Raw genomic sequence first — 11,354 nt, forward strand, 5'->3', positions numbered from 1 at the left:
CCCAAGCTTTGATTTGTTTAACCACACTATTTTTTTTAAGGAAAAAAAAAAAAATCCTGCTGGATTTTCCCATGGGCTCTGCTCCTCTCAGGTCTGCAGCCAGGCATCACTGAAGTGAACTTCATCAGATAAAATCCAAGAGCAAAAAGCCACATAAATATAAAATGAATCCACAGATCCTCCCAAAGAAAAACCCTGAGCACAAAAGGAACATCCAAGAAAGAAACCTAACCCAACCCCAAACAAATAAGCTGTTTCTTATCCTTAAATAGCTTGCATGATGATCTGAAGAGTCCTGGGGTATTTTGGCATTTAACTCAGGGTTTAGGTAGGCTCAGATTTTGGTCACAATTTCCACTTAGCTCCAAACTGCATCACAGCTTTTCTGACAGTTTTTTATTGGTTATTTCAAGCTCCGCTTTAGTAAGTTAGCAAGACCTTTTCCCAGGGAGAAAGTGCTATTAAAATAATAGATTCCTTTTCATCAGCCTCCCTTAAAAGCTCATGTGAGAGGACAGTCTGGTAAAAAATGCTTTTCACGTTTTACTTAGCCTCCAAAGATGGTTGAGACCCACAAAGGCTTCTAAATGGCAAAACCTTTTTCCTTGCTATTTTTACAGCTGGAGAGTAAGAGATGAGAGAACACCTTTGCTGAAGAAGTAATTTAAATACAGAGGGGTTAGTTAGCCACGATGGCTTGATTTAAATTGCAGACTGAGCTGTCTGTACTGCAGGGCTGGGGGGAGAATCCTGAGCTGACCCCCAAATTGCTGCTTTCCATCCTGGGAATATACTGCTGGGTTATCATCCCTCCCCAACCTGGCTTCAACTAAGCAGACAACACCCATTAAATTAAGAATTTAGCATTCAACTAATATTCATGGACACTCTGATACTGTTCAATCTCACAGGTTTAGTTGCATTGAAGGTTTTTGCATCGCTCATCCTTTCGTTGGAGGGGAAAAGGGGCTGGAGGTAAGGAGGGGACATCCATCTGCACAGAGTGCCAAGATGGGTAAGAGTAGTTCTGGCTTCAGCCTAAACTGTGCAGAGGTATAAACCAACAGGAATGGTAATATATAAGGACAATATAGCAGTAAAGAAATCAGCTTTCAGGTTTTATTTACCTAAGTTAGAGGACAGTATCAGAAAGTACCTCCAGCACCTCAAATAATTCTCCCTGCTGATCAGATTAATTCCAAAATTGCTCCAAGCACAGCAACTACACAAAAAATTTAGAGATTAATATCAAATTACCTTCCAAGTCACACCTCACAAGAGTGCTTTCAGGCTAATTTATACCTGGGTAATATATAAAGGAAGGAAGGAGGAGGAAAATACACAACAAAGATGAAGATGCTATGACTAGCTAAAAAGATTTCATCTGAAGGCTCCGAAGAGCAGCAGCTGCTGTCAGGAAGAGTCCTGCTGACCACTTGCACCAGGATTGCTTTTGGTGGCAGACACTGTAGACAGCAAGAGGAGACCAGCAAGGGCTAAGTTTATACCAAGGAAGTAAAATCTTGATTTCACAATGACTTTGAAGATGAACTTTTAGTTGTACATCACCCTGGTTTTTTTAATCCACTGAATTTCCTAGACAGGCATTCAAGGGAGGTCTAGCTGAGAGCAGAGCAAGGAAAATCAGTTGTTTCTTCACCAAAACAGTCACCTTTTGTCCTGTACCTGCACCTGCTGCCTGGGGTGACTCTGGCATTGGATGCCAAAGGTTTTTTTACCATGAGGAAGGTGATGGGTTTGTCCTGGGCTGATGAGCTGTAGCATCCCCTGGGCAGGGAAGGCAATTTGGGAGGGCTGGAGTCAGCAATGCAGGGAGATGTGACAGCACAGGGTGTAAAGCCTCTTGTCACCTGTTTGTCCCACTGCCAGGTGCCACCTCAGCCCACGGAGAAAGCAGCAATGCATGTGTGTACACAGAATTAGGAACACACATCTATTGGAAGACATTACAACCCTTCCTCCTAGGGAAGAGGGATTTGGGGTCTGAGATGCACCAGAGCAGCAGAGCCAGGAGCTGGCAGTGCTCCTAAAGGCAATAAGCTGCTTATCTCTGGCCTAAGGAGTTTATAGCACCCATGTATCTCCAAAAGCTCATTAGCTCCTCAGTAAGCAGCTGAGACATGAGATGCACAAGCAGAACAGCAGTGGCTTGAGGTTGCTAAAGCACAGATAAAGACTTCTGGGCTTGGCCAGGCTGCAGCAGGCTGGTCCAACAGCCTGGAGCAATCCCATTGATGTATAAACTGGAGAAAGCCTGATCTTGGGAAATGCTCCTCAGTATCTGGCTTTGCTGGTAGAAGACCACATAGGAGAGGTAAAACACAGCCCTGAGCTTGCAAATTGCATCTGCTTCCAGGGCAGAGGGCTGGGAAGCCCAAACAGCCAATTTATCTCATGAGAGGAAAAGAACAGGAAAATCTGTACCTGGGGAGGTTCCCCTGGAGATTTGAGAGGAATGGCTTTTCTTAATTTTTTTTTAAATTTTTTTTTTTTTTTCTGCACGTCTGTGGGACTTGAATGGCAGCTACAAGCTCCTGTGGAAAGCCATAATGTCAGGGATGTTTCCTGTCTCACTGCAGCTATTCCCTGTGTCACAGGGGAGCTCTTCCACAAAAGAGCTGCTTCTGAAGAACAGCATGGCACCAACAATTCAGTGGGGGGAGTGTAGCAGAGTCAGTGATAGAAGTGAGCAGGAAGGAGCTATTCTTTCCCTCTGCTTTTCTTCCCTCTCCATTGAGCAGAGCCTTTAAAGCCAAGCTCCCTTTTGCAGAAGGCTACAGAACTTTTAGCAGGTGGCACACACGGAGGCATTCACAGTCATGACACCTGTGTCTGGTTATTTCCAGTCAAAATAATCTCCTACTCAATTATGGAGAAGAATAGAGGAGCTCGGCCTGACTCACAATCACATGGGGGGGAAAATGAGAGGAGCTGTTCAAGTTCAAACCGTTCAGCTGGCTGTGGAGGAGGATTAGTGCTGCTGTGGAAGGAGGTTTTCTCTCCCTCTGCAACAGCACAGCACTAAGGGATGGAAAAGACCCGAGTCCACTTCCCCACTGTGCCAAATATACTCCTCCATTCTTCTCTCCTCCCTCCCCAAGAGAACATAGCAAGTATTAAACAGCGAGGAAGAAGCCTTTGAAAAATGTGATAGCTGTCAGGTACCTCTCTGACAGAGGGATGCAGAGATGTGACTGTGCCTGCAGATCCTCTGCTGCCATCCAGGAAACCAGGATGGAACACTCACACTGATGCTCACATCCACTTTGGTGTCATCTGCAGGTTCTGCGTGGCTGTGCCAATAATTCTGTGAACAAAACCACATCCAAAATGTTTCTTTAGTGTTTTGTGGAGCACAGATCCAGCCTCTTGCTTGCCTGTGTTCTTCTCAACCCGATGGCAGCTCCCAGCCTGACATCTGGAGCCCTCTGCAAGCCAAAGGTGGGGTGGGGATTTTCCAATGTTGTTTTAAATCTGTCCTCATTTCACTGGCACATCCCATGGCTATGCCCTTGTTACAGAAAGTGTGATACACCCCCCCACCCCCCGTGCAGTTATTTGGGCAGTACTGTAAATTTTGCAGGCTTAAAACTTCTCACAGTTTTCATGTTAGCCAGTGCCCAAACATTCCCTTAATGTGTCATCCTCTGTTCCATCGTTGTCACAGAGCATTCTCATGCTCTCTGGGAACACCCACAAACCTGCCTCATTATCTCCTCACACTCCCTCCTCCCTTTGCAGGGATGAGTGATGGCCACAGTCACACTGATGCCATTCCCTGGGCTGCAGTCTCACTCTTTGCTTGTCCTCCCCCTTCTCTAGGGTTTCTATCAGCTCTCCTGCTCCTCTCACACTTGCATTTTAAGTTCCCATGGAAAAGGGACAGGTTTTTGTTTTTTGTTTTTTTTTTTTTCCTCATGTAGCACCATGATCCCTGACTCACTCCCTTAGCTGCAAAGATAACACAAAATAATGAATGTCACCCTGAGACCTGTCTAGGAATCACAGGAAGCTAGGAAGGAGGATACAAATCTTTCCTGTGCCAGCATCTGACTCAACCCTCTGTTATCCCTTTCTGCTCCAGACTGACCTTTCCACCTCCTGGCTTACTAAGCCTGAAAACTTTTCCTTGCCTGAATTACATGTGATGGCAAAATGGTTTTGCCTGACTGCTGTCACCTCTCCTGCTTCTCAATGGCATCTCTGGCATGCAGGGGCTCTGGGTTTCTCCTTTGGGCATCCCCAGGTATTTCCTGCTTCATCCCTTATGTCACACCAGAGATTTCTACTACAGTAGTTCTAAGGATACAGGACATTTCTTGTCCAGAGAGCATTATGCAGAGCTCCCAGACACAAGAACACAAACAGCATCACCAATAAGAAATGGCTTTGGGAAAACTACCGGTGACTGGTGGAAGGCAAGATGCCACAGTATTTGCTGCAAGAGTCTGTACTTCAGCTGTCTTTCCTGTTGGAGGCAGGGAGTGCAGACTGAAGAGGCAGCCAATTCAAGAAAAACACACTGAAAGGTCAGAGGAATCCATCTAACTTGTGCAGCACCATTTTGTAAGCATAGAATTACTCTTGGTTAAACTTGTCTTGTGAAAACGATTGAAGGGAGGAACTTGGTTGAGCCTGAACGTTCTGATACAAAGAGAAGGGTCTGATGCACCTCAAGATGCAGACCTGGATGCCTGGGACAAGAAGGACTTTATCCCCCTGGCAGGAAGATGAGAACAAGGGCTGGGATGTAACTAACAGGCAGAGCTACCCTGGTGGGTCCAACCCCACGTCAGCCCCTTAGGCAGGAGAGGAACCTGCTCATACAAAGACTGTCAACATCCCACCTGCCCTTTGTTTTCCAGAACCTGGTCCTTCAGCGTGGCATCTCTCAGCCAGCCCCAGATTCCTGGCTCACACCACCTATAGCACTCTCCAGCAGCCCCATCAGGGGAGCAGGGCTGGGAAGAGGGATGAAATGCTATTCCTTGCCTGTTCTCCCCTCACTATAGGTGGGAGAAAGATGAGCTAGCACCATGCTGCTGGCCTGGCAAGATAGCAGTGAATTACAGCAGCTCCTGAGCCAGCCCAGCTGTGCTGGGGAGCGTTCAGACAGATCAAAAACCCTGCCCGTGGGCACCAAGGAGGGAAGCAGGTGTGGTTTTGCCTTTTGCTCACTTGATGGCCAAGATGACAGAGCTAACATGGGCCACAAGGTCTCCTCCAAAGAGCCACATGCCCTCCCAGGATAGCTGATCCTCCTACTCCTGCTTGGCAAAGCGTTTTGGCTGCTGGCACCCTGCCTGGGAGAGTCCCTGAACACGGATTCATCTTGCACTGGGGGCAGGCGAGGTCCCTGCTCCTGATCCTGGGGACAGTGCCACCAATGGGCTCGAGTCACTGCAGGGAATGTGAGGAAAGCTTTGGAAATTGCACAAAGCACTGAACAGCCTGTGGGCAATTCTCTGTCACAGGAAAACTTCAGCTGAAATGAGAAACCTAAAACAAAACAAAACAAAAAAAACCAGCTCAGAGGTACTGGGAGGAAGCAAAAAGCAGCCTCAGTTATCTGACACTGGTTTTTATTATTATTATTTTTCCTGACTGGCCGCAGATTTTTGGGTGATAAAGTCCTGTGTGTGGTACAGATTGCCCTCAACACATCTCTGGGTCAAAGTCTGGCTTTGTTTCCACCACTGCATAAATGCCAGGAGTTCAGCAGAGCAGCTCTGGGTGGCTGGTGGCACAACCAAGGTCAGTGCCTGGTCCTGCCACAAAGAGTGAGACTTCTTGGAACCAGACAGAAAAAAATCTGCTCAAAAAACTCTTCCACTGACATCCACTTTGGGGGCCGATGCAGATGATTTAATTGCTATAGCTTCTGGAATAACTTTGAATTTACTGATGGCTTTTCACAGAATGCTCAAACAGGATTTCAGACGTGTCCTTCACAAGAGGCCATGAAGGAAACCCCGTAATAGTAGGATAATTGCATTAGCATCTCCAGGGCCACACGCTGGTGCTTGCCTTACATGGCACACGGAGAGGCCTTGCCCTACATACACAAAGATGGCAAAGTGGGAGAGAGAGGACAAGGATCTGTGTCTCACTAGACCACATCATTAAACTGCCCATTACAACCCTGCACCAACAGTATGGGTGTGCCAGATGCTCTGTGCTACCCAGGCCAAAAATGTTTCGCTCAGCTCACAAAAACCTGCCCAGCCCTCCATGGATCCCATGTAACTGAGCCTGGGAGCTGGAAGGTGCCTGCACGAAGCAAAAAGCATCAATGAGGACATTTTGCTGTCCCCTTTCCCCTTCTGTCTTCTTAGGAATCCCAGCCTGACCTCAAATGTTCGGTTTCTCTGCTTGCAGAGGCAGCTTTTCCATGATGGTCACAAACCTTCCCCTGCAAACCTCCCTGCCTAGCAAGGTACAGCACCCCCAGACACGGCTGCAACAGGCACCAGTGGATTCAGCTCCCCTGTGTGCAGAGTTAAACGGTGTTTTAGCACGGCTACACCTGGCAAAAACACACGGGTGGGTGTGACACGGGTGTATCCCTAAGGTATGGATATACATAGGATGGATACACGCGTGCAGTGGGCAGTCCCTATGTATGAACACGGACACACCTGTGCTGGGCACACACATCCATCACCTCCAGAAGCTGATGGCTTCACCCTCCCGGTTCCAGAAGGCGAACGTGGGGCTCCCGGAGCCCACGCGGCTGCGGGGTGACAGCAGTGGGTGTCACCCACTCCGTTCCACCCCACCCCGGGGTGGGGATACCCGCGCTCCCCCCCGGCTGCCTCCCAGCTCCACCTCGGCACCCACCCCCGCCGCTGCATCCCCGCCCCCGGTTCCGCGCCTCTCCGCGCCCAGCCCCGCTGCGGCAGCGGGACCTCCGCACCGCTCCGCGCCGCTGCGCGCCTGCCTCAGCCCCTTCGCTCCGCAAGGGCCGGGCTGCGCGGGGGGCGGAGGCAAGGCGGGGGAAAGAAGGAGGAGGAGGAGGAGGGAAAGAAGGGAGGAAGAAGGGAGGGGGATTTACCCCATTGTCCTCGGCGGGAGCTGGGCAGAGCCACCGCCGCTGTGCGCAGGCTCGGCCGGCCCCTCGCCCGGCGCGGAGGAGCAGCTCGCCGGCGGTAAGCGGGTGGGTGGCTCCGCGCCGCTCCGCGGCTCTCCCCCTCCCCTTTCCCCACATCCCCCTCAGCGCATCCCCCATCCCCAATGGGGGGGCGGCGGCGGCGGCGGGCGCGGCCCTAGCGCGGCCGCGGTGCGGGGGGACCCGCATGGCCCCCGGCGGCTGCGCCCCGCGGCGCCGGAGCGGCGGCGGGAGGAGGAGGAGGAGGAGGAGGGCGGCGGCGGGGACGGGGTCGCCGGGCAGCGCGGCCCTCGGGCCCGGTGCGCTGCCGCGGCGCTGAGCCCCCCGGCCCTGCCTGCGCGGAGCCGCCGAGGAGGAGAAGGAGGAAGAGGAGGAGGAGGAGGAAGGACCCGATGGCGAACAGCAGCGAGCTGGGGAGCAGCAGCAGCCCGCACCTGCCGAGCGCCGGCGGCCTGCTGAGCGCCTCCGGGCTGAAATTGGCCACCTTGGGCTTGATCCTTTGCGTCAGCCTGGCGGGCAACGTGCTCTTCGCCTGGCTCATCCTCAAGGACCGGCACCTGCACCGCGCCCCGTACTACCTGCTGCTGGACCTCTGCCTGGCCGACGGGCTCCGCTCCCTGGCCTGCTTCCCCTTCGTCATGCTGTCGGTTCGCAGCGGGGCCGCCTGGCCCCACGGGCCCCTCAGCTGCAAGGTGCTGGCTTTCCTGGCCGTGCTTTTCTGCTTCCACGCCGCCTTCCTGCTCTTCTGCGTGGGGGTGACTCGCTACATGGCCATCGCCCACCACCGCTTCTACGCCAAGCGTATGACGGGCTGGACCTGCCTGGCTGTGGTGTGCATGGTGTGGACCCTCTCCATGGCCATGGCTTTCCCCCCCGTCTTCGACGTGGGCACCTACAAGTTCATCCGGGAGGAGGAGCAGTGCATCTTCGAGCACCGCTACGTCAAGGCCAACGACACGCTGGGCTTCATGCTCATGCTGGCGGCTGTCATCGCTGCCACCCACCTGGTCTACATCAAGCTGCTCTTCTTCATCCACGGCCACCGTAAGATGAAGCCGGCCCAACTGGTCCCAGCTATCAGCCAGAACTGGACTTTCCACGGCCCGGGTGCCACCGGCCAAGCAGCCGCCAACTGGACGGCCGGTTTTGGCAGGGGGCCCACGCCACCCACCCTGGTGGGCATAAGGCAGGCCACCCACAGCCAGATCAAGAGGCTGCTGGTGCTGGAGGAGTTTAAGATGGAGAAAAGGCTCTGCAAGATGTTCTACATGATCACCTTGCTCTTCCTGCTGCTCTGGTCCCCTTACATTGTGGCCTGCTACCTGCGGGTCTTCATTAAGGCCAGCTCCATCCCCCAAGTCTACCTGACCACCTCCGTCTGGATGACGTTTGCCCAGGCAGGGGTCAACCCCATCCTCTGCTTCATCTTCAACAAGGAGCTCAGGGTCTGTCTCCGAGCCCACTTCCCATGCTGCCAAAGCATCCAGAGCACCCAGGGCACCATCCTTTGCGATCTCAAGAGCTTTGGGATGTAGGGGGGGCTTTTCTCTTTCTGAAAAAAAGAAAGATGGATATAATTTTCCATGTTTCTGCATATGATCTCAAGAGAGAGCGTGACCTGTGGGGGACAAACTAAACCACCACCCAGCACCCAAACCTTAGGCTGTAAGAAGCTATTTTATTTATTTTTCTATATTTTGCGTATGCTCTCTTCAGAACATAAAAAGGTTGCTGTCTATGGGAACAGGTACTTGAGCAGAACAACCCCAAACCTTAGGCAGTAAGAAGCTGTTTTTCTTTGTGATTGTGTGGTTTTTAAAAAAAAAAAGAACAAAAAACAGGGCTCGAGTTTCTGGTCTTGCTTCTAACCTTTCTAGACATGATTCCAACAGATACGGATTAAGGCCATGACATTTTGTTTCGTTTTGTTATTCCTGTCTGTTTTGATAAAGGCTTAACAATTTTACTCATGTAATATTTGATAAGGGCCAAGACAATTTTATACTAAAGTTATTTTTTATGACCTCAAGAGGTGTTGTTTTATTATTATTATTTGATTTTCAGTGAAGAACAAGAAGAGGATGTTCCTGATGTGGTCAGAAATCAGTTTTTGGTGGGAGCTGTTGGGTTCATTCATTCTCAAATGGTTTTGAGTATTTGGAGCAGTTACTTTTAACTTTTGCTTGACATGCAGTCAGTGTAGAACTAATTTAAATTTTCTTGTTGCACTATTCATTTGGTAATATTTCAGAACTCTTTGTGAAATGTGATTTTAAACTATCAACTTTAAAAATAATCAACGAAGCAGTTTTTAAAACCTAGATTGAAATTCATATTTTACTGCCTTTATAGGAAGTTATCTACAAACCTGGGTAATACTTGTACATTTTGACTGTTTTCTTTAATAAAATATTGAAAACCTTTACTGTATGTAATTGTTTCAGAATGGCAGCATTCTGCTTTGCTGACAAATAACTTGTGTATTGGAAGGTTGTTATGTCTTGTGTCTGAGTAGATTTCACAGCTGAGGTTATTATGGACAAGCACAATCCTTATTTGCTGTTAGATCTCAATTTAGGTGTTTATACTAATAAAAGTGACTAAAGCTATTTTTAAGAAGACTTAAGTTCATGATGGGTGCAACAGGTCTAAATAGTGCCATTTTTTTGTGTGTCTACTGAAACCAAAGTTCTCTCTTAGCTAATGGCTCCTCCATTAATGATAGAAGAGAATGCATAATTGTGCATCACTAATTTAAGTTGGCAAAGCAGGATTTTAGCAGGGTGGCTCGGTGAGCACTGCACTCACTGATTAACTGTGTTCTTAGTGGGTAATTTACATTTTTTAAGCATGGCATTTTAACCTGCTGTATTCTGCAAAAACTTCTCTGGAAGTACTTAAACTGTCAGCCTGCTGGCAGGATCCTGACACAAGCATTTAACCATCCCAGAGGAAGCTGTCCCTGATGTGCTTGCTTTCTGAGGCATCACCTAACATTTAACAGTAAAAAAAAAAACAAAACTTGAGGAGTGCTGAAGTGCCACCCAAAGTGACAGCGAGAAGCTCAGTCCCTGTGAAGAAACCTTCATCTGTGCTAAGAGTATTTCTGTAGAGAGCAGTCCAAAGTTGTTAGACATCAGCTGAGAAATAGCTGTCCTGACTGTGAAGTGAGCACAGAAGAGATGCCTGTGACAGTTGGATCAGAAGAGGGCCGAGGTGGCAGCTCCAGATTTAGGGAGGGAAGGAAACTAGGAGGAGGCTTCTGGTTTGCTTTTCTGTCTTGCTTTCCAACCCCAATTTGGATCTGAACAGCAGAAAGGCAACAATTCTCCAAGTGCACACGGAGAAGTTTGGAATTTGAGCTGTTGGTGTAGCCACGGAGAAAGGGAGGAGGCAGGAGGAGGATGGAGCTGTACTGATGCTGCAAGAATTGGGCTGAGAAGTGACACCAGGGATGGAGTCTCTTGAAAGCAAAACAAGAATTAATGATCATTTCCAAAACTTCTTGGAAATGCATCTGGGTAGAGAAGGAAAGTAAAAAAAAAGTGGATTACAGCAGAAGCTGGTTCTGGTGCTAGTTAAATATTCATCCTGGAATATCAGCTCATTGCTTAGTGAACTGTGGAGAGTAATGGGGTGGAGCTGTGTTACTGGGATTTGGGGGGAGTTATATTCCAAGGATACCTTATGTGCCTGGTTTACTGTTAGGTCTTTGTATTTCCTTACAACTTCTGCAATGTAGGGCCCAAAACTGTGGCCTCTAACTCAAATCTTGCCTTCTTTTGCCTAATCCTGCTGGTAGCCAATGTTTTCTTTCTCTTACTCTATTAAAAATTCCTGATATTTTGGCATCCTCTCTCTTCCAGGCTATAAGTAGTACAGTTTTGATTCTATTTAAACCTCAGAGATGGGCAAATAAGTTATTTTAAAACCTCTTGAAAGGCTGCAAGGAATGGATTTTTCACTTGTAGAAGAATTTGGTTATGTAGTCTATTTTATATGTGGGGGATGAAAAAAAAAAGTCACCTTTGAGTGACCTGATCCTTTTATTTAGACTTAGCTCATTAAGCCATGCTGCTGTAATGAATTCTGGTCTCTGAGCATCCCCCATCTCAGAGATGCCCTTGCTAGGTGGCTGACTCTGGTTCTTACTCACTGGAGTGGTACCAAGACCCTACCTTGCTACAGCAAAAGGGTACAAAATATTTAAAATAAATGCCTGGAT

At 49.1% G+C, this 11,354-nt stretch overlaps 1 protein-coding gene across 1 annotated transcript; it reads left to right on the top strand.

Moving 5' to 3' along the window:
* Positions 1–7,467: 7,467 nt before the first annotated feature.
* On the top strand, positions 7,468–9,552 carry GPR27 (G protein-coupled receptor 27). Its single transcript, XM_008499660.2, has one exon. It carries the CDS (start codon positions 7,522–7,524, stop codon positions 8,662–8,664), a length of 1,143 nt encoding a protein of 380 aa, XP_008497882.2. The 5' UTR covers positions 7,468–7,521; the 3' UTR covers positions 8,665–9,552.
* Positions 9,553–11,354: the final 1,802 nt, after the last annotated feature.

Source organism: Calypte anna, chromosome 12 (assembly GCF_003957555.1).
Source record: "Calypte anna isolate BGI_N300 chromosome 12, bCalAnn1_v1.p, whole genome shotgun sequence".
NCBI classification, from domain to species: domain Eukaryota; kingdom Metazoa; phylum Chordata; class Aves; order Apodiformes; family Trochilidae; genus Calypte; species Calypte anna.